General features: G+C 45.9%; 2 protein-coding genes across 11 annotated transcripts in view; both read left to right on the top strand.

The window, feature by feature from the left end:
* Positions 1-104: 104 nt before the first annotated feature.
* LOC118284299 (zinc finger protein 638-like) lies at positions 105-17,463 on the top strand. 7 transcript variants are annotated; one of them, XM_035607095.2, is made up of 17 exons: positions 105-774; positions 6,758-8,903; positions 9,001-9,062; positions 9,310-9,348; positions 9,525-9,793; positions 10,252-10,304; positions 11,086-11,220; positions 11,420-11,521; positions 11,692-11,720; positions 11,821-12,881; positions 13,074-13,172; positions 13,273-13,310; positions 13,537-15,741; positions 16,059-16,128; positions 16,203-16,328; positions 16,433-16,554; positions 16,658-17,463. In XM_035607095.2, the coding sequence occupies exons 1-17, from the start codon at positions 632-634 to the stop codon at positions 16,730-16,732; spliced, it is 6,774 nt and encodes a 2,257-aa protein (XP_035462988.2). In that variant the 5' UTR covers positions 105-631; the 3' UTR covers positions 16,733-17,463. The 7 variants fall into 7 exon arrangements, with proteins under 7 accessions (XP_035462988.2, XP_035462999.2, XP_047192151.1 ...); XM_035607106.2 differs by having other exon boundaries at positions 10,252-10,328; positions 11,086-11,112; XM_047336195.1 differs by having other exon boundaries at positions 10,252-10,328.
* A 2,525-nt stretch (positions 17,464-19,988) lies between these two features.
* Positions 19,989-23,180, top strand: part of LOC118289015 — a 34,969-nt gene continuing 31,777 nt past the window's right edge. For 2 of the 4 annotated variants that reach the window (XM_047336193.1, XM_047336191.1), the window contains exon 1: positions 19,995-22,661. In XM_047336193.1, coding sequence (XP_047192149.1) covers positions 20,349-22,661 — 2,313 coding nt within the window. In that variant the 5' untranslated portion in view covers positions 19,995-20,348. Of the gene's footprint in view, positions 22,662-23,180 lie in introns of all 4 variants that reach the window. The other 2 variants (XM_047336194.1, XM_047336192.1) reach the window with 2 other exon arrangements.

The raw sequence follows: 23,180 nt of genomic DNA, 5'->3' as shown, positions 1-23,180 counted from the left end.
ATTGGCCTTTGCACCTTAATCCAACAGAGAAAGAGGAAGAAGACCCGCCTGTAGACGTTGTCTTGATTCCCTCTCTCCCTCCGTCCCTCACTCTCCAGCTGCCGCCTCAGAGGGAACGAGTGTGCAGCGTGGCAACGTGCCTCACGATTCGCCTTTCAGTCCCTCGCGGCTCAAATCCCGCTGACCCACTAATGGCTTAAGCCCCTCTCCGGAATCCTAGACGCTCGAGTTCGGTAACACCTGGGTCCGGGAACCCCTGAAACTCTGCAATACGTACATAGTACACCTATATTGTTTTTTGGGAGCTGGGGAGAGTTACTGACTTTGTTTAGATCCGGTGTTAGAATGGATTTTGGAAAGCATCTGTCGTGAGCGACTTGGGATAGCGGATCTGTTGCCTTAATATTCCGGAACCGGCGAGAGGATTTTTTTTGCGACCTCTGGAATTCTTGCTTCTGGAATTAATTTTGAATGAAAGCAAATTTCTTTGTTCCCATGACAATAAGACTCTTTTCCCTTTTTACGTAGGGTAAGATATCAGACTGACCAAAATTTGTTGTGTGTGTGCAGGTGTGTGATTGAAGAGGCGTAGAAAGTGCCTAGTGTATGTGTCCGGTTGTGTTTATCGACCATGCTGGAGGAAAACAAGGCCGGGAGTTCTCGGCAACTAAGGTCGCCGGACACCTGCGGCCAACCGAGGGAGTCAAAGACCAACGGCAGAACCCGCAACGTGGCTGCTGGGAAAACCATCAACACCATCCACCCTGCACGCCGGTGAGGACACAGTGAAATCTGTCAATGCATGAAACTCACTGACAACGTTTTTATCAAAGTCTTCACACTCAATGAAAATAGGAGGAAGGTTTATGATAATCAAGTTAGTCGAGCCGAACAAGATTGTCGACTTCCTATTGCAGAAATATCCTGTCCATCCATCCATCATCCATCCATCCATCATCTATCATCTATCATCCATACATCCATCATCTTTCATCCATCATCGATCCATCCATCTGTCCATCATCCATCCATCCATTCATCCATCTGTCCATCATCATCTATCCATCCATCTGTCCATCATCCATCATCTATCCATCCATCTGTCCATCATCCATCCATCTGTCCATCATCCATCCATCTGTCCATCATCCATCATCCATCCATCCATCTGTCCATCATCCATCCATCCATTCATCCATCTGTCCATCCATCATCTATCCATCCATCTGTCCATCATCCATTCCATCTGTCCATAATCCATTAATTCATCCATCTGTCCAGCCATCATCCATCGTATTTTTTAACTGTGCAGTGTATAAAGGTCGTTGGATGTTAGGAAGGAGTTAAAATCTTTTCCCAGGTCTGATGTATTTTTGTGTTTTAGACACAAAGTCTCCTCCGTGCGGACTCGTCGACTGTTTCAGCCGAGTGAATTCCCCCGATGATCGAGTCACTTTGTGTTCGACTCCCATTAGTTCATCCACGCTTTCTGGGTCAAGCCTCGGGATCGGGCTGTTAACTGTGATGACTGTGGACGTGACAGGACTTTACAGTTGTGTGTGTGTGTCAGAGAATATAGTACCAGGAAGAAAACAACCAACTCCTTTTTTGTTTTTTATCTACAAGGAATCATCTTAAGTGTATTTGCTCAGGTTCAAATTGATAAAAAGATACTAGAATAACAAGAGATTAAAAGGTTCCTTACAATCCTTTTACATCTCTTCTCTCCACTCGATCACTTTCTTCGACTCTGATGATCCTGAAATAGCTCGAGTCTTGAAGCGAGCCCATCCCGTCACCCGACACGGCGCCTCGGGCAGAATGACACATGCCTCCATGGTGACGAAAAAACTCTCCCTCGCTCAAAACTTTGGCGTGATGATGTAACTCGAACTGGACGTTCACACACACACACACACACACTCTCGCCGCGTTGTTGCATGATGCAGTATCACTGTCATTTTTCTGCTGTACAGAAAGGTCTGCATTCTGCAATTACTTCTCTAGCATCACTCAAAGGGAAAAGGCAGTTAACACACAACTAAATAAAATGGGTTTAATCAGATCTTGAGCTAACTGACAGAACTAGTGTTTAACCAGGAAACTTTCTAACAGACTCGAGACTGGAGACCTGGACGACGAGTCACACTTGTGCCGTAAAAAGTCCGGACTTGGACTTTCTCTGTCGAAGTTTTGACCTGTTAAAATGTGACATGTTTTCATAAGACCTGAGACTTGTCCTGGACCCGTCTCCGTTGACTTGTCCCAACAAGAGAGGAGATTGATAAATTTACTGCCAACACACCATGTGGACATACTGGAGCGGAGCGAATCGCACGTCAAATTATGATGCGTCCATGCCACCACTATAAATACTTTATCACTTCTCTGCACAAACAGTCCAAGGACAAATAAAACTATTTCCCTGCGTGTCCTCCTTCATGCACACGGACACGGCGGCGGCGATGGCAGCTCAGCTCTGCTGCCGAGTCGGCGGTGATTTATTTTCATCAGCGCTGGTTAGAGCCTCTGCTAACTGCTCCTCCGAGGACGACGGCGGCTCTTGAGGAATCTGCACATGCAGATATTAATACGACGCCTCTCGTCTTTCAAGAGGGGTTTCGGCTCGAGTTTAATTTCCAAAGGTTGAACAGAACGAAGCGTGTAGTGCACTGGAAGAGGCCAGTTGATTCTTAACTTCTTGATTTCTGTAGATAATGTGGGAAGAAAAATCATTAGTCGCAGAAATATCAAAGCCGTCACTGCAGAGAGATTCATGACCGTGACGTGTAGCAGCAGGCCGAGCCCGGTGTCGGTTACCATGTGCGCTCCCTGTCCCTCTTAGCATGAAAACTAAACCCATTTATCCGTCCCTGGTGTGCAACGCCAAGGACCCCTGGGGACCCCCGGGACCCCAGGTGCTGAGGTAACCACGTCACATGACCTGGGAACTGTCAGTCATAACGGGCTGCGAGGGCACGTTGGGTGACAGGGGGTTCCTTTTACTTTAATGTGACCGGTATTGATTCAAGTTACTCGACAGAGAAATTTAAACTAGCTTTTATGGTTTTTTTCCTGTGAACTGCCCAGTACAACCAGTTTCCTCTCCCATCCTCCTCACACTGTGACATGTGTGGGAGGATAAATATTTCTGGAAAGATCCTCTAGGTTGAAGACAAGATACTAATATTGAGATTTTCGCAATCTCCCTCGTCGGTCTTGGCGGCGGTCGGCGCGTCTGTCGCCACTGATCTGGTATCGGGTTTCATTCAGATTTGTTGAGATCGTAAAGGGAAAATGTGACCTTGATGTTTTGGGGCGGGGACGTGGATGCTGCGGATTCGTCATATTCGGGGATGCAGATCAAAGAGATACTAGATTTGTGTGTGTGTGTGTGTGCTCTCTTCGGTGAGGTCACCACCATGAGACCTCTGTCGGGTTGGCGATGACAGCCAAAAATAAAAGTTATTTTGGCTCAACATCCCCCTACACACACACACACACACACTGCAGCCAGTCAGCTGTTGTGTGTTGTGTTCAGGTGCTAAGCCCTGTGCTTCGGGGGAGGGGATCAAGGGGCTTTACATCAGTAATTTGCCGTAATGCCCCACAGAGAACAATCCATTAATGAAAATATCCCTCATCGTCTTGATAAACTGTTGATTCGGTGGCCTGTAAAGTAAACACCCTTCTATTATCACAGACTTAGAGCTTCACACACGTCGGCTCCGAGTTGAATGTGCGCCTGGCCGCGTGTCGCTGAAGAGTTTTTCAATGTGATTGGCTGGCGCTGTCGTCGGCTGTTCTGCCGCCATACTTCGCAACAAGTCTCCTATTAGCTCTACAATCTCCTCGCTGAGGTGCTAATTAGGCTAAAAGTGTTGATGCGCAATTGAAAATATCAAAGTTGTTATTTTATATTTGTGGATATGAGTTTTTTGCTGTCTGCACGCCATAAATAATCGATATAATTTTTGTTATTTTATATATTGAAACATTTTGATCGTTCTAACGTTGTTATCTAAAGACTCAAGACACTGTGATTCGAGTGAAATACTGCCACGTGTTATTTTATTGCAACTTCCTTCTCTCGTCACTTTAGTATTGTGTCAATATGCTTAATAGTTACTGCTTATATCGTTGCATTTAGCATTTATAATAAATACCTTTTGTTGTAGTTGCTTAGTTGAGTTAGTGGCTGTGTGGCAGAGTAATAACCGGGGGGGGGGGGGGGGGGGGGGGGGGGGGGGGGGGGGAATTATATATATGTGTACATTTATGAGTCATTGTCTGAAAGACTTCTATAGAAACGGACTCCTTTTGCAACCAGTGAGTCGCCCTCTGCTGGTGATTCCAGAGAATACAGGCTACAGACAGTTCCGCATTGGCTCCATCTTCCAAACCCGGTGACTAAGTCCATTTTTTTACAGTCTATGGTCAAAAAAGAAGTTTGCTTCATTCTGTTCCCACTCCTAACAAATTTTTAAACACCCCCGGAAATAAATTTGAAGTTTTTTCAGTCAAAATTAATTTGATAAATATTTGTATTTTTAATTTTGTGGGGGTTTTAGGAGTAATGTGTCACTCAGGATCTTTTTTATTCCAATTATTATTTTTTTTGATTTAGCACTCAAGTTCACATTCATCGTTCGCGCTTTTACTCTGAAGCGCTTGCTCTTACTCTGAAGGCCGCTTTACCCAAACCGGAAGTGTCCACGGGCACGTCGACGGCAGCGCGAGCTGTTGCGGGGGAATCGAACTTCCTGGTTGTCAACGGTCCGAGGAAGCGGCTGAGAGTTCGTAGAGTCTCCAAAAGCGAAAGACACAACACGAACTCAACGCGAGGTACGAAACAACAAGATGAGTGTAACAATGTCGTCAGAGCCGGAACGTTTGTCCCAAAGTCGATGTTTGTCGCACCGCGTCATCGCCTCGATATCAGCAGCTTCCTCAGTTTCGATTCTCAACATCAGTCATGAGACAAGTGTCAAACAAGTGTCTCCAACATTTAAAACCTCTGACGTGATGAATAAAGCGACAGCAGGTCGTCAGAAGTATATCGGAATAAATGCCTGGTTCCATATAATGTGCAGAATTAAGAACAACAACAAAACGTAATATTGGTCCGACCGATTCATCAGTTGGCCGATAAAATGATACCATCATGATACTGCTATGATAATGTGATGCTACCATGATACTGCCATGATACTGCTATGATACTACCATGATACTGCTATGATACTACTATCATAATGTGATGCTACTATGATAATGTGATACTGCTATGATAATGTGATGCTACTATGATAATGTGATGCTACTATGATAATGTGATACTACTATGATAATGTGATGCTACTATGATAATGTGATGCTACTATGATAATGTGATGCTACTATGATAATGTGATGCTACTATGATAATGTGATACTACTATGATAATGTGATACTGTCACAGAATCCGCTTTGATGTTTGCTGATAGAGGATAAAAAGTTGTATTTGACACAATGTGCAGAAATTATGTTTATATTTTACGTAGAAAAAAGGGTTTCACAGGGAAAAAAGTCTTTACTAGATTCAAGTTCTCCACATTTTGCTCGTATGTTTGTATTTTCTTTTTTATTAAAGCTACAGTGTGTAATATTTAGGAGAACTTCGGACAACTTGGACTCATTTTTCAATTTTCAGCGCCCCCTGTTGCGGGTTTGCAACTTTACCACAATTATATTGATTTTAGTTGAAAGTGCAACTATATCAGTAAATAGCTCAGGCACTGATATCCAACCCTACCGTCCATCTTTATATACAGTCAATGTTTCGAGAGAACAATCTTCCACAGGACACAGATGAGGCTGTATTGCTGGTCTGACTTGGATTATACAAAAGAGGGGGCTGCGTTTTTTTCGTGCAGCTAAAATCTGTCTGGATGTGGCCTCGATTGTCGAGGCGAGGCTGCTTTGATTCTTCTTTTACTCTTAAACTGCTGTCAGGGTTTAGTTATGATTTGTCATTTAGACAACAGTGCAAGACTTGAGATTTGGCTGATGTTTTAATGGCTCTGCTGTGTTGTATGGTGATGATCTACTTCATTTTACCAGTGATCCAGACTTTGACCTCTGATTTGTCACCAGAAAACATTGTGCTCTGTGTTCCTCTTTCTGAATGCTAATATTTGCAGAAAGGGGTTCCTCTGTGTAACTGGATGCATGAGAAAGGACAAGGATTGAAGTCCCTTGACAGTTTTGGAAAGCAATAGCTGGTGGAGTTTTTAGAAAAGCACACCCGGTTCTTTCCTCTTTTTTTAGAAGCAATCATGAGGTCATCATGAGACAATTTTTTCCCCCAAAACACTGGTGAATCTTATGGCCATCACATTGAAAATTATGTGACTCAATATGTACCGTTCAATTTTGTCAATCTACCGAACCTCTTATCCAACTACTTGAATTCACTACCAGGGTTTAGTTCATTGATATTTTTAAATGGAAACATGTTTTGAGATTTTCCTTTCTCTGTCTGCTTGTGCAAGTTCCAAATGCTTCCACCAAAGATGAGCATCGATAGAAAATAAATAAGTTTGTGTCCGTCTGAAATGTTTCCGCAGCTGTGACCTTGTTACGTTTATCTGTGCTTAATTGCTTTTGCCTCCCCTTAGTGTGTGTCTGACAGGAAGCAGGGGAGTGAGCAAGACCAGGCAAGGAACTGAAGGCCAATCCTGTCCAATAACCCTTTTCTTTGTTTTAACTTTTTAGCTTTACGTTGCAATTGGATCGTGGCGCCCTTTCTCCTTCTCCAGGGCCCCTAACAAGCCCCCTATTTGGAAGGCTCACAGGGAGCTCACTCCTGATTGGACAGCAGGCTGCATCCTTGCGGCTAGCTCAACTGAAAGCTCAGCTTGCTCTGATGCAGATAAACAATGCTCTCAAGATTGGCTATCAAGCTGCGAACATACCTGCTCCTTACCCAACCACAGCACCTCCATCCCCGACTGCCGCGGCCATCAATCTCCTTAACCTTCTGAAGATTGCAAACGCCATGTCTCATCCCCTTTTCAACCCATATGCCTCTGGTAACCAAAGTTCTACCCAGGGACCCTATGGACTCTCCAGTATGCAGGCAGAGAGGGACCCTCGAAAGGATTCTCCTCAGTTCGGACCTGGGTCAAGCTTCTGCTCTTCTGCAGCTTCCTCTGCGACCCCTGCCAATGCTGGGGAAACGACTCCATCACCACTGGCTCAGTCAGTGAGCTACAGGCCTGAACAGAGTTGGGCTGTAAATGACAAGGACATAGAAAGGTCTGTAGACATGCATATCAGCAGAGCCAGAGATGTTACATATCACGGCAAACAGGATCATCAGCCGATAGGCCAGAGCACTCTCTTTACCAGCACCCAGAGAGATGACATTCTATCCTCGGGCACTGGGACGACCTCCTCTCCGATAGCCTCAACCCCTGCCTCTCTAGGACACAGATACTCTGCTGTTTACAGTGGCAGTAGCTCCTTGGACTGGTTTCCAAAATACAAAATGGCAGCCACTGATGATTCCTGCCAATTTTATTCATCACCAGCTTCATCTAGCTACACAAGCAGGGGTAGCGGTAGGTTTAATTCCTCCAGTGGCCGAGAACGTGATGTGCAGTCCATTCCAGGATTAGGTGATTTTGACTATCCTGTCCAAGTCGCCCCAAGTCGCCCCAAGTACACTCCCGAATGTGCCTCAAACATCCTTTCAAAATTTGGACTTGAAAAAGAGGATTTGGAATATCTAATCTCTTACCCTGATGACCAGATGACCCCTGCCAACCTGCCGTTTATCTTGCACCAAATCCGCATTGACAAGGCCAAGAGAGCAACAACTGCAGTTGAGTCAAACCCCGACCCTGAAACTCCACCAATCAGAGGCGTGAGTGGAATGGGCAGTTTGAGTAGTTCTGGAGGATCAGCAGCGCTTCTCCAGCCCCCTAAAGTGGTTGACTATGGACATACTGGCAATTATGCTGGAGGGGTTGTGGATGAGATTGGAAGAACTAGTGGCAGAAGTGCTGACAGTGATGGGAGTGGCAGCTTGTCGTGTGGAAACACTTGGGATATTAGGAGCCGCCACAGTCAAGAAGATACAAAAGAGTTGAAAAGCAGTGCCCCTGGTTCTTCACATGGTCAATGTAGCTCTGTAACCAACTCTTCATACAATTCAACACTGAGCTCAGTAGCTGCCCGAAGCAATCATCCAGCTAAGCCATTAAAGACCAAACCAATGCACACTCCTCAGAAAGTCCTCTGCCCTTCTTCTCTGCCAAGGAAAGACAAAGATGGTGGCCTCAGACTTGAAGATTGTTCCAAGTCCAGTCCTTTGAAAAAAACAGAGGCAGAACGAAGCCAGTCAGCATCAAACACCCAACCATCTTGCGGGTTGCATCCCGACCTAACTGGTCTTGTGCTCATTGGTACCGATTCCACCATTGGAGCTAAGACTCACAGTACAACGCCAGCAAAAGAGTCGGTGGTTCATAAGCAGACGCAGAAAAGGCAGAACCAAAAACTGCACATGCAGGAGAAGCAGGTGCAGAAAAAGCCAGTGTCTCAAATGGAGGAAGCGTTGAGTCATCTGGCTTTTTCTGCCACCCAGCCTTCTTCTCCCATCCTCAATACCACAGATGCCTCACAAACTGTGCAACCTTCAGTGTTCATCCCTTGCCCCGCCGTTGCTCCTCCAGCTTCACTTCAGCTGGTTGCCGGTCTGGAGAACTTCCCCTGGTCGCGGACGCAGCATCCAGCGGAGAGACCGGTCTCTGAGGGTCTGCCAACGCCGTCCATGATGCGTGACTATGCGGCGGCCACACCGCAAGTCTTCCCACACACCTGTTCTCTGTGTTACAAAGAATGTGCTCATATGAAGGTGAGTGAGAGACTCAGCTGCTGTTAGGTTGAACAGTCAGAAATGTGTGTCATGAGAGTTGATGTCTAAATGTTGTGTTTGTCATTCTGACTACCAGGATTGGGTCACCCACCAGAACACTAGCCTTCACCTTGAGAGCCGCGGGGTCCTCCGGGCAAAGTCAGTCTTTTGTTTTTCTTTAAATATGGTCAAGTTTAAGGTTGTGATCGTTAGAGTTAATGTTTGATATTTATTTTCAAGTGATTCTGTATTTGCAGACTGTAGAAACAATTTCTTGATACCGTTCGACCTTACAAGTGTCACCCGAAGACAACTGCTTAACGATGGCTTTAAAAAATGTTTTAAAAAAATGTGTCCCCTTTCTCGACTTTAATGGGTGTGTTTTAATCATTTCATTTTTCCATAGGTACCCAGAGTGGAATGGTGGGATCGAGGTCGGACCCAGGTAACTTTCAGTCTTCAGACGAGTCGTAAGCGAAACAGATGAGAACTAGTAGCCTTCGGATTTTTGAGATTTCAATGTCCGTGAGATTTTAATGTCACTTTTTAAATGACCGATTGACATTTTTAAAATGTATCACCAGGTTAATCGTTCTTTAAATGTTTTTTCCCACACTGCAGTTCCCCGTCTCGCGCTCAACGGTATGGCTGTTATGGGTCGCCCATGAGGAGCCTTGAGGGACAGAGGAGATGCTTCTCACCAAGTAGAAGATATGACAGACGGTCCTCGCCGAGGAGGAGTGGGGAGAGACGGTATTCGCCAAGAAGAAGCTGCGAAATACGATCGCCACCGAGGACGAGCCACGACAGACGGTCGTTGTCGGAGACGTCCCTTCAACGGACATCGAGCAGCGCAGAGAAGCTGGTGAAGAAACTACTGGAAGAATCAGGTTGGAGCAATTGCAAATATTTCATAAGACACAATGGCCTCAGGGAACAGATCTTGGAATGTTGGGGCCGATGACCTATGGTCAACAGATTTATCTCTGGAGTGCGAAGAATAACGCTGATCACATCTGGGACCAGGGGGTCCAGTTGCAGATTAGACAACTTTTATGGGGGTAATAAACCGTCCCATATATTGGTGGGCTGAAGGACGGAGAGTCAGATCTCAGATCTTTTTTGTCATAAGATGAATAAATCCAGCCATTAATGTAGAGTCAAACTTGTTGTTCCTTTCTTGAGTCAGCGGTCACAAAAGAATCCACCTTTACAATCATAAAAGCTCATGAAGCTACGACCCACAGAGCTTCACAGAGATCACTTTTTTAATGACACGATCTCGATCATTAAACCTTTGTCTGACACCGTTTGTCTGACACCATTTGTCACCTTTGTTCCTCCGTAGTTGCCCATTCTGTGTCCAAACAGTCGGACTCGGAGGCCGTGGGCGAGATTGAGGCAAGTGCTTCCACAAAGCCTAAGGTTGGTGTGTGTGCTTGTGTGTGGGAGTGTTAGTTTATCGATGACATTTGGTAATGAACCGTCAGTAACTAGTTACTATTTTTTTATTCTTCTCTCATTGACATATTTTAATCAATGTCATTGATTGAAAAAATTGATATTGGCAGGAGTTTTTAAGTAATGACATGAGTCAGTTTGGACACTAATGCTGTGTTCACAAAATTCGACTCGCGTAGAAAACACCAGCCCCGGAAACATCCGCTCGTTCTCTGTTGGACGCAGACGTCGGGAGCAACTCAACGCTAATCGGCCTTCACGACGTCGCGTCTCGCGCATATTTTCCCTCAAGTTCAGCGAATTCAACTCAAGCAAACTTTGACTTTGAATGTTAGCTCATCGTGCCAAAAAGTTGTGCGTTGCGTTTGGTGTAAGCGCAGCGTTACACAAACAGTCTTACCCACAGAATCAATCTCCTGGAAGAATCTTGAGATGGAAAAAAAACATTTTGGTTCATTATGTGGCAGGACAAATATGCCAGTCTAGGTAATTAAAGGGGCATTGAGCGATTCTAAAGCAATACACGTTTTGTAGAAAGATAGCATATGTCTCCTCACGGTCCGCGCGCTGTTGGTTCAGTGTGTGCGGCGAAAAAAAATCCCGGTTTTCGGCTCAGCCCAGGCTCTGTGAATTTTTTCCCCCTCTATCCATTTATAAAAGAAGGCGTCGGTCGATGACAACAGCGACTATATTTGTTTTTTCTCTATTTCACCTTCCTCAGGTGGACAAGTCTTCGCCTCCGACCATGGTGAGGTTAGGAGGGATTCTCAGCTCTCTCTCGCGCGATGACGTGGTCGCTGCCGTAGAGCAGTTTGGAAAAAACAAATCGGTCCTAATGTTTCGGAGCAAACAAGAGGCATGTGTAGAACCTGGGACGATATGTTTCTAAAGTCTGTCCAGTAATTTCTTAATGTACATAAAATTGAAAACATCGTTTTCCGCTGAATAACTGTTGGTTTGAGTCCGCCACTTCTTATGTTACCAAAGTTTTAATTTGTAGCCATGGTCCCATTTTTTGTTTAATGTATTTTATCCCCCCGTATGTGCACGTGTAGGCACTCGTGTGTTTCGAGAAAGAGGAAGATGCTGAGAAACTGAAGAGCATCAAGAGCATAAAAGGAATCCCAGTCACTGTCGGAGCGAGCGTCAGAGAAAAGGTATTTCCATTCACCTGTCTTTTTGAGTAATCAGATTTCATTCGAGACAGTTTGTGCCAATATAGAACAGCCTGTGTCGTAAAAGTATTATATTCTGGACTAACGTGTCTGCTGTAGTGTCAGTACTCGGATTAATCTGAAAAAAATCATCTCATTTGGTTTTTTTGTAGAATACTCCGCAAAGGAAGACTCCGCCGAGGTAAGATACGCTTCATTCACACACTGTGACCCCCCCCCCCCCCCACCAAAAATGAAGGATTGAACCAAAAATGAACCACGTTCTTCTCTGTCGTTCGCAGAGAACCTGACGCTTCTGGTGTGTCCGAACGTAAATGCACCAAATCCACAAAAACCATGACCCACAGAGCGGCGGCGCCGACACTTCACCAGACTTCACCTGATCGCTCCACCAAGCCTTTAACTTCACCTGATCGACCTACGAAGCCTTTAACTTCACCTGATCGCTCCACCAAGCCTTTAACTTCACCTGATCGCTCCACCAAGCCTTTAACTTCACCTGATCGACCCACGAAGCCTTTAACTTCACCTGATCGACCCACGAAGCCTTTAACTTCACTTGATCGACCTACGAAGCCTTTAACTTCACCTGATCGCTCCACCAAGCCTTTAACTTCACCTGATCGCTCCACCAAGCCTTTAACTTCACCTGATCGACCTACGAAGCCTTTAACTTCACCTGATCGCTCCACCAAGCCTTTAACTTCACCTGATCGACCTACGAAGCCTTTAACTTCACCTGATCGACCTACGAAGCCTTTAACTTCACCTGATCGCTCCACCAAGCCTTTAACTTCACCTGATCGACCTACGAAGCCTTTAACTTCACCTGATCGACCCACGAAGTCTCTATCTTCACCTGATCGACCTACGAAGTCTCTATCTTCACCTGATCGACCCACGAAGTCTCTATCTTCACCTGATCGCTCCACCAAGCCTTTAACTTCACCTGATCGACCCACGAAGCCTCTATCTTCACCTGATCGACCTACGAAGCCTTTAACTTCACCTGATCGACCTACGAAGCCTCTATCTTCACCTGATCGACCTACGAAGCCTCTATCTTCACCTGATCGACCCACGAAGCCTCTATCTTCACCTGATCGACCCACGAAGCCTCTATCTTCACCTGATCGACCCACAAAGCCTCTATCTTCACCTGATCGACCCACGAAGCCTTTAACTTCACCTGATCGACCCACTAAGCCTCTATCTTCACCTGATCGACCCACAAAGCCTCCATCTTCACCTGATCGTCCCACGAAGCCTTTAACTTCACCTGATCGCCCCTCAAAGCCTTTTTCTTCACCCTCTGGATCCAAAACAACTGCAACGGGCAAACGTATGTACTCCGTGTGAACTCGAACCCACTGCGTTGTCAGGGTCTATAAAATCAAAGATTTCATATTGGCTAAAGTAATCGGCGATATCGATGTGTCTGTCAAAGGCTCATAAATCTGTTATATATTTGATACGACATGACAACCTTTCAAAATACTGCTTACTTACCTTCCTTTAAATTTCCTCTGTGAAGGTCTGGCGTCTGTTGACGGCGCTGTTTCAGCCGCGAGGACACCGCCGACATTGACTGTCGGGGAAAAGAACGAAAAGTGCCTCGATCTCCGGAGAATCTGTAAGAAATCTGAGGAGTTTTTCTTCCTCGTTGGTGTCATCAACCGCACGTCTCCTTGATTCTTTTTTCCCTCTTTGATGTTTCCTTTTTTTTCCCACAGGGTGTGTCGACAAGTCTCAATTCTGCCTCCCACTTCAAGTAGGAATTTCAAATCCCTTCTACTTCAGTGTTTCAACACTCAAAAATCTGTCAATTATTCCCTAAGATGTCGTACAAAGCTCATACAAAGAAATGTAGTTGAGTAGTCCGTTTCATTGGCCGTTTTCACTAAACCAACAGGTTTAATCTTATCAATTATGTTTAATGAGGAAGCAATTAAACTGTTTTAAAAGATTGATTCATTCTTTGTTTTTTTTGGTTCCAGGTTCAGGGTGAATTTACGGCCGGCGTTGTTTCATCAGACGCCAACTTGAACGGCGTCGCATTGGTTGATGTGCGAGAAACGAGCCCTGACCCCCGTCGCTCCCCCAACGACTCCAAGATGTCCGCCTCTTCCTCTTCCTCTTCCTCTACCTCCTCCTCCTCATGCAAGCCAACCAAAGGCTCCACGAAGGGAAGCTCTTCCTCGAACTCCACCTCGGTATCGCCGAACAATCCCAAGGACGCATCTGAGTCCATTGAATCCCCCACCGGACCCTCGTCGTCCTCTCCTTCTTCACCGTCTCCAGAAACCCCTTCCCCCGCTGGTCGGAGAGCACCACGGAGCAAGACAAAGTCTCCGGTCAAAGCGTTGAATACTTCGTCCTTTAGTCGTTTTGAGACGGCGTCTACAGCCATTATCGAGGGGTCAACAGAGACGACTCCTGAGAGTGCAGAGGCGACGCCTGACCACAGAGCGTCAGCAGAGAGCATCACTGCAAAAACTGTTGAGTCATCAGAGACGTGTCCACCTGCACCGGGATCGGGGTTCAACCAAGGCAACACGCGCAAAGACCTGGAGAAGGGCGAAGAGAAAAGGAAAGACGGCGATGATCCTGACAAACGTACAAAGCAGGAGGACGTCGGCGGGGAAAACGACCTAATGCCTGATTCCACTCATGAACAGATGGACGATGGGGACCGAGGAGGCGGCTGCGGCGTCCAGCTACCTGAGGAAAACCTTCAGGTCTTGAACGGTGAAAAGGAACCGGACGCTTCTTTTCAAGCGGTGGACGCTGCAGGTCAAGAGGAGAGGAAAAGCCCAGTCGGAGACAACGGTTCCTCAGTGCAGCAGTTATCTGAGGAAGGTGTGACTCAAGTAAGCAACAAACCTGCAGTTGAACACACAATCAATATAAATCCGGAGGCAAATAATGACCAAGTGTTAGGTAGAAAACGAGCTTCAAGGGGCATAGGATGCGCGAAGAAGAGAAAACTAAATGAAGAGGAGGACAAAATGATGAAATCGGCAGAATCCTGCAAAGCCTCCAGAGGTGTCGACAAACCTCATGAGCACATCCCAAAAGACGAAGAACAGCCTCTTAATGTCAGCGATGAGAAAGCCTCTTTAAAAGACCTCGACAGTGATGTTACCAAACAAGAAACCTTTGAGGCGTTGGATTCGATTGACGATCAGAGAGCAATGGACGACGATGGGCAAAAAGTTGAACCTCCAACCGATCAGATGTCTAAAGATATTAAAGGGATAGAAGTAGAGGGTGATGCCAATCGGGCGGTTGACTCTGTTGCTGATGCTGACAACAAGGATAAGACGGTAAAGAGAGTAAAGATGACCCCGAGAAGAGATGATGGATCGTGGAAGAGGAGTGGTCCGAGGACAAGAGCTTCCAAAAGAGAAGAGAAGGAAAAATCACCACTGAAACCGGACGGGAGGGTTATAAAATCTGGAACAAGAACAAAGACGGGCACCACCGCAGGAGTTTCTAAAAAAGACCAAGAGATCAAAGAGGAGGTGTATGAGATTTTAGATTCCGTGGACGATGAACCGGTTCGTGATGCGACAGAAAGGTCTGTTAGAAGACGAAGTCAGAGAGGAAAGAAAGAGGAAAAAACTGATGAGGAATCTCTCTATGAAGTTTTAGACTCTGTGGAAGATGAGGCTGCGACTGAACAACCCACCGTTATGACGAGATCGACCAGAGGAAGAAGGGGAAGAACAAGTAAGAAAGATTCTCCAATCGACAAGACAAAGGAAGAGGACACGCCGACGAGAAGGAGTCGCACTCCTGCCAGAGAATCACAGGAAGCAAAGAAGAGTTACATCACTGTGAGAGAGGTGAGGGATGAGGATGCTACCTTTGAAATATTAGACTCTGTGGAGGACGAGGCGGTTGTGAGGGACGACCGGCCCACTACAGGAGGAAGAGGGAAACGCGGAAGACCAACGAAAGCGGTTAAAGCAACTAAAAAAGAACGCAGAAGAGAAAAGGAGGGGGAGGAGGAGGAGGTAGTGGTCGACACAAAGGAGCTGGTGACTGTGGACGAGGTCGGAGCGGACGAGGCTGGGAAGGAAATGGCGGCGTGGGATGGCAAGAACGTGCCGGGAGACGAAGAAAAGGTTGAGTGGAGCACGCTGGAGCTCCGCCCACCTAGCAAAGAGGACGAATCAGTGGACTCATTGAACCCAGAGGTAAAGAACAGAGACAGACTCATATGGATTCTTAGGGGGCCAATGTAAATTCCAATACCAATATGTCACCGCATAAATTCCACAAATGTCGTCATCAAACCTTTATGACAAAGAAATGTAATTAAGGTCTGATTTTTCACAGTGTAACCATAAAGGCAATCATGAATAACCATGAAAGGAAAAGAAAAAACGAATATATAGAACTTGAATTCAGAAAATGAACATATTTTCCTTGCGAAAGGCTCAATGTCCTAAAGATGGAGATTCAAAAGCATCCCAAGTTTCTACCGATGCTAAAGAACTCTGTCTCTCTTTAGACTTCGTTGACTTTAGACGAACCAGGTGACGACGAGGAAGAGAAGAAAACACGCAAACACGACGTAACAGGTGGGTGTTACCTCTTTTTAAAAAGCGTGATCGTCTGTCGTTTAAATATCTCATCGTTTGGTTCTCTTCTTCAGTTGTGAGTAAGAGGAGGAGGAGGAGGAAGGAGCTTGTCGGACCTGAGGCGAAGAGATCTCGATCTCAGTCTCCTCGTTCTTCTGCCAATGTCAAACTGCCGCCGTTCATTCCAAACAATCCACTCGGTGAGAAACACACAGTTTGATTTAATGACGATAACAGTTGATTAAAAACACAAAAAAACTGTTTTTCTCACTGTTTTAACTTCCCTGTTCCTGCGTCTCCTCAGGTCAGGAGTTTGTGGTCCCCAAGTCAGGTTACTTCTGTAACCTCTGTCGCGTGTTCTACCTGAACCAGAGCAGCGGCAAGGAGCAGCACTGCGTCAGCCAGAGACACTACGACAACCTGCAGGTACGATCGCAAACACTGCCGTACAATCAAACAGACACACACACACACACACACACACACACACGGCTTCACGTTGCTTGTGTTCTTCCTCCTTTTTTTTCAGAAGCACTACCAGAAGCTTCAAGACAAACCATCAAGAAGTTCAACACAATATTCTCAAGGTGTCGTTTCTGATTGATCCAGATGTCTCCTGCTGATCTTTTTTCTTCTTCTTCTTCTTCTTTCTTAACGTGCCTTTAAAAGTCGGGCGAGAGAATCATCTCAGTTGACAAATATATGCAAATACATTTTAGCACGATTGGTCCCATTGGAATTGAAACTCCGTCCAACTCCTCTACTACTGTTACATTTTACTGTTACTGTCTGATTTTATTCATGTGTAAATGATTATTGTATTCATTTTTGAGATGGAGTTACTCAATATGAGCGATTTGGGTCCGGAATAGGTCCGGTCACAAATAGTAAGATTCAAAAATAAGTCATTTAATTAAAACATTTTGGCAAAACAGGAAGCAAAGGGGTTGATGGGGAATTGCGGCCTTGTCTCAGTCAATAGTGAAACAAAAGCTGACAATCATCATAACATTGGTCTCACATTATTATTGTTATTTAATTAGACATGTTTTTATTTCATAATGTATTGTGTAGCGTCTATGAATTTGTTTTTAAAGTTGCATATGATTTTAAAAGTTAGTAATGGTACCTGGATTGTATACAATATCGTCTCTGTAATTGACTCGGTCGTCTCGCTGCCGGTTCTTTAAACACTATAAAAGGGTCCAATCATTTTTGACTCATTTCAGTTACACAGGTTTTTATTGGTTCTGTTTGCGTTTCATTTTTTGGGGATAAATGGCATTTTTGTAAAAGGAAAAAACAAAGGAATGTGAAATAAAATTTTATGGAAATGATAATTGACATTCACATGTAACACATACATGTATTTTTTTTTCCTGATTGATTGTGATGAGGAGCCACGCGTGTAAAGAGCTACTCACGTCTATATTTTGTAAACGATGGCCCCATTGGGGGATAGGATCCCACGTGATTGACAGCTAGTACCGTCCAATGGGGGGCAGGTCCCAGGTGTAGGTGGACATGTCAGGCCACACCCCCACCCACTCCTCCTAATATGGTTACTTTCTACTGGCTTTTACTCTGAAGGCTGCTCAACCACACCGGAAGTGTAAACCGTCTTAACCGCATGGGACTTTCCCAGCCACCGTCGGCCCGAGGAAGAGCGTGGACGCCGCTGCTAACGGAAGGTATGCAACGACAACAACAACGACGACAACAACAACAACAACAACACGGAGCGACAGACGTGTTTGTTACGGTCACCCTGTTTGTCTGTTCGCCACCGGGGCCCCACGTCAGCGCATGCTAGCAGCAGCTAGCTTAGCTTCTCCTAGCATCGTCGTTCCAAACATCTTTGAACAACATTTACACTCTCGAACCGGACGAATGTCGATATAAGTCGACCGGTCAAAGCATGTCATGTATCGCGTGTGTCACTGGATTTGTGGTTGTGCTGATGTGACGCACACTTTTAATGGGGCTTTTCTCTTCAAGTCACCAAGATGGCTGTTTCGTCTTCTTCCTCCTCGTTAAAGCTCAGGGGTGTTTTGATGATGATTAAAGCAAGTTTGTGGAAGCGGTTCCATCTTTAAATCACAGCCTCATTATCGTTTTCCCTGTACATTGTCTTATAAATTGGGAGGATGGTGCATCTGCAGGTCCCGCAAGAAGTAACTCAAGAATTAGAATTCCACCACATGAACTTTCCTCCAAGGAACCAGGAACCTTCCCAGGAACTCTGCATGTTTCCAACACAGGAAACTGGTTTGACACTGACCCTGCGTTCTATTATACCTCGGAAGTCGGGTTCATGCTGTGTTCCGTCATACCTCGAAGTCGGACCCACCGGAAGTCGGGCTGGTGCCTTGTTGGGGGCGTTCCAGCTGCAACTTCCGACTCGGGGGTCGTAATTCCGAGTTCCGAGATTATACTGGAACGATAAACCCGACTTCCGAGCTCCGACTTCCGGGGTATACTGGAATGCAGCATTATCTTTCCTGGAAAATCTCAGAACTCGGAACTAGTTAAAAAATCACCATCCCGACTTCAGGGTTCCAAGCTTAGATATTTAATGGAAGGCAGGGTAAGTTTGGGGAAAATCTCCCCCCCCCCCCCCCCCCCTTTTTTTGGAAGTCCTTGATTGAAGAGGTAGTACTCCTATGAAAGTACAGGAACCTTTGGGGGCGGGGCTTGCAACGCTGGACATGCCCGATTGGGTGAACACTTGAAGCCCATCAAGCTCCACAACGGCTCCCTAAAATCAGTTTCCTCACTTTAAAGGGGCAGCAAGCGACTTTGGAGAAACATTCTTTGTTTTTGATTTCCTGACTGCACTGACTCGAACCCGCAGCCTTGGTTACGGGAGACGGACGCGCTGACCACGGGGCCAAAACCCCCCTGAGTCGTAGTGTCTGTCGCTAGCACGTCCCACAAGGTTTTTGGGAGTGATGTTCACAAACTGCACACACAGTGTTGCATGGTGCCGTCCGACAGCTAGCGGAGCGAGAGGAAATATATGCTGAATTTTACAATTAAGTGTATTGGCTAAAATCTCTTACTGCCCATTTAAAGTCTCAACGTTTCGGTTGTTTTGAATACGCTATGTGCCTGTGTCTTTTCCTACCAACAGCAGCACTATTTGAATCCCTTCCATGTTTACTGGTGTGTTGTAGTGTTGCTTGCATCATTGTCATTGTATAGTCTTCTACTTTACGGCCACCTGGTGGGCTGGAGTGGAACAGTTTGCTGGTTGTTCATATGTCACTAGGCTAATTCCCCTGCTCTGTAGGAAATGCAGGCTAACCTTTTCGTTCCTTGATAAAAAGGTTCCCTGGGACTAAAGGTTCCAGAGACCTTTGGTCGAAAAGGCAGCCTTACTAATTGTCAGCTGCTTAAACCGTCGGAATCAGGCTCAGCAAGTTTATGAGTTATGCTGAACACTTTATTAATAGTCTTTTACGAAACTTTTTTTCCCGCTGATATTAATGAGGAAACGTTTTAAAATGGTGTTTGCAATATGTTATAGCACTTGAGCGTTGAGAAGCTGGAGATTATGAGGCATGTACACTTTTCGGCTATATTTGAGTGCAGCGATGGCGTTGGAGCTCCGGTCAAGCTTTTTGTTAGGCTTTGTGTTCTGTACATGAAAACCACTGGACTGCCCAGACTTGGATTCCAACAGAATGAATTTCTATATCACACTGCAAAGGTCGATGTTGCGAACAACAAAAACAATCGGAGTTGTACACGGAAAGGAAATAAATGCGTTTGTTTTCTGTTCTGGATGTTTACCTCTTAACAACTGTGACCTTGTTCTTTGTCTCTCTATTTGTGTTTGTTTCTTTTTCCTATCTCCTTCTCTTTTGCTAGCAAAGACACAAGAATTTTCCAGATGATGGATGTTACCCAATCAAAAAGCTGAAGACCAGTCCCAATCAATAACGACTCTTTTGTGTTTTGTTTTTTTCAACTGCTCTGCTTTGTGTTATAAGAGCGTTGTGCCCTTTTTCATGCTGCAGGCTCCCTAACAAGACCCCTTCGTGGTCTCGGAGGGAGCTGCTTCTGATTGAACATCAGGCAGCATCCTGAAAGCTCCGGTTGCACTAATGCAGGCTCCAACATACCTGCTCCCTATATTCCCACATACACTCAACACACTTCTCTCCAACTGCTGCGACCATCAATCTCCTTAATCCCCTTAAAAGATTTCAAACACCATGTCTCATCCCCTTTATAACCCCTATGCCTCTGGTAACCAAAGTTCCAACCAGGCGCCATATGTACACTCCAATTTGCAGTCTGGGATGGAACCGCGAAGACAAATTTCTATCCTTGGACCAGGGTCTAGCTTCAGCTCTTCTGGAGCTTCTTCTGCGACTCCTTCCAACTCTGGGGGAAGGGTCTCTACACTGCTGGCTCAGTCAGTGAGCTACAGGCCTGAACAGAGTAGGGCCACTGTTGATGAGGACTTGGAAAGGTCTATAGACATGCATATTAGCAGAGCCAGAGAGGGGCACATTTCTGGCCGTGGACCTGCTTCTAGCTTCCGCTCTTCAGCTGTTTCTTCCGCGACTCCTGCCAACTCTGGGGGAAGGATCCCTACACTGCTGGCTCAGTCGGCGGGCTACAGGCCTGAACAGAGAAGGGCTGAAATGGACGAAGATGTGGAGAGTTCTAAAGATATGCATAGTAGCAGAGCCAGAGAGGATGTGAGGTTTCACGGCAAACAGAATTATCAGCCCATAGGCCAGAGCACTCGCTTTAACAGCACCCAGAGAGATGACATTCTCTCTTCCGGCACTGGGACGACCTCCTATCCGATAGCCTCACAATCTGCCTCTCTAGGACACAGACACTCTGATGTTGACGGTGGCGGTAGGTCCTTGGACTGGTTGCCAAAATACAAAACGGCAGCCACTGATGATTCCTCCAAATTTTATCCATCACCCGCTTCGTCTAGCTACACAAGCAGTGGTGGCAGTAAGTTTAATTTCTCCAGTGACCGAGAACGTGATGTGGAGTCCATTCCAGGATTAGGTGATTTTGACTATCCTGTCCAAGACAAACCTGCGGCTCCAACTGAGACAAGTCGCCCCAAGTATACTTCCGAATGTGCCTCAAACATCCTTTTGCAATTTGGACTTGAAAAAGATGATTTGGAATATCTAATCTCTTACCCTGAGGATCAGATAACCCCTGCCAACCTGCCGTTCATCTTGCGCCAAATCCGCATTCAGAAGTCCAAGAGACCCTTGACTGCAGTTGAGTCCAAACCCCACCCTGAACCTCGACGAATCAGAGATGTGAGTGGAGGATCAACAGCTGTTCTCCAGCCCACTAAAGTGATTGAATATGGACATACTGGCAAATATGTTGGCGGTATGGTGGATGAGACTGGAAGGACCAGTGGCAGAAGTACTGACAGTGGTGGGAGTGGCAGCTTGTCGTTGGACACTTACGGGCAGCACAGTAGCAGCAACCGGCAAGAACAGCTGCAAAAAGATACTACAGCGGTAAAGAGCAGTCCCTTGAGTACTTCACGTGTCCAGACTAGCTCTGTTACCAATGTAGGTCCTTCGTACAGTTCATTCCTTAGCTCTGTAGCTCCCCCAAGCAGTGATTCAGCTAAACGATTGCAGACCCAACCAAACCAGACTCCTCAATCAATCTTCTCCACTTTCTCTCTGCCAAAGAAAGACACAGACGAAAGAGTGTTCACCTCCGAAGCCCCCAAACCCCTGCCTTTTAAAGAACCAGAAGCAGATCGTATGTCAGTGTCGAAAATCACACAATCTGCTACTGTGTTGCACGGTGCGCATCCTGGCCAACGCGGTGTCGTGCTCATTGATAAGACTTATCCCAGTTGCATTCAGAGTAAAACCCAAGGCCAACAGTCAGTGGTTCCTGAGCAGACGAAGAAGCAGCAGAAATTGGAGCAGACACAGCCAAAGCCAAAGGTACAGTCGCAGCAGATGCAGAAGGCGCAGGCGACGCACAAGGCGCAGACGACGCACAAGGCGCAGACGACGCAGAAGGGGCAGAAGGCGCAGTCCCAGCAGATGCATAAGTCACAGTCGACGCAGAAGGCGCAGTCCCAGCAGATGCAGTCGACGCAGAAGGCCCAGTCCCAGCAGATGCAGAAGGCGCAGACAAATCAGAAGGTTCAGTCGCAGCAGATGCAGAAGGCACAGGCGCAGCAGACACAGCCTGTACCGCAAACAGGGAATCAGTTTTGGACTCCAATTTTACCTGCTGATTCTCTCCTCTCCGGCACCATGAACACTGTCCATACCATGCAACATGGAGGGTTTATTCCCGGTGATCCTCGCTCTGCCTTCGTTCCTCCAGCTCCAATTCAGCCAAGCCCAAACACATGGGACGTCTTTGGGTTGATGACCCGGCGTTTAGTAAAGTTACCAGGCCTTCAGAAGCTGCCAACGACGGCCATGATGTATGACTACGCAGCGGCCTCACCGCAAGTCATTCCACACACCTGTTCTCTGTGTCACAAAGAATGCACAAGTATGACGGTGAGTAGAACACTGTGGGTTGTTTACATCAGTGTCAATGGCTAAAAGTTTGATTATTCTAATCGTGACGTAGCAATAATTAAAAAAAACGAGGATACCTTGAAAATGTTCAAGTAAATATCAAATATTCTTGAAACGATAATAGATCAGTAATTACTATATCATGCTACCAAAAACTCCTCAACCTAGAAGCTGTGCACTGTTGCTCAAAACTCAATATTTTGTCTCAGTGATGTCCCATCATTGTCTAGTGAAAGCCAGATTAAAGTCAGAGTTTAACAGCTCTTGCCAGATGAGAACTGGTCATCTTCTAAGATTTTACCAAGACGGGACCAAGGACTCGGGAGACGTGACGAGGAAGAATCTGGACATCCGAAGAACCAGTGCATCAGATGATCGAAAAACCCCTTTCTTCTTGTTTTCTGACTCGCAGTCAATATTCTGTTTAAATATACACACTGTGTTAGCGAATCTCCATTTGTATTATTTTGCCACTATTGGACACATCAATAATTCCGT

Source organism: Scophthalmus maximus, chromosome 12 (genome assembly GCF_022379125.1).
Source record: "Scophthalmus maximus strain ysfricsl-2021 chromosome 12, ASM2237912v1, whole genome shotgun sequence".
In the NCBI taxonomy this organism is placed as follows: Eukaryota; Metazoa; Chordata; class Actinopteri; order Pleuronectiformes; family Scophthalmidae; genus Scophthalmus; species Scophthalmus maximus.
This window is presented reverse-complemented; position numbering and strand designations above follow the sequence as displayed.

What these genes read in the sequence shown, in the direction of transcription:
- LOC118284299 (XM_047336195.1), top strand. Translation starts at nt 632, where the DNA reads ATGCTGGAGGAAAACAAGGCCGGGAGTTCTCGGCAACTAAGGTCGCCG. An exon ending in TGGACTCATTGAACCCAGAG is followed by an intron (nt 15,742 to 16,058) that starts GTAAAGAACAGA and finishes GTCTCTCTTTAG; the next exon opens with ACTTCGTTGACTTTAGACGA. An exon ending in GACACTACGACAACCTGCAG is followed by an intron (nt 16,555 to 16,657) that starts GTACGATCGCAA and finishes CTTTTTTTTCAG; the next exon opens with AAGCACTACCAGAAGCTTCA.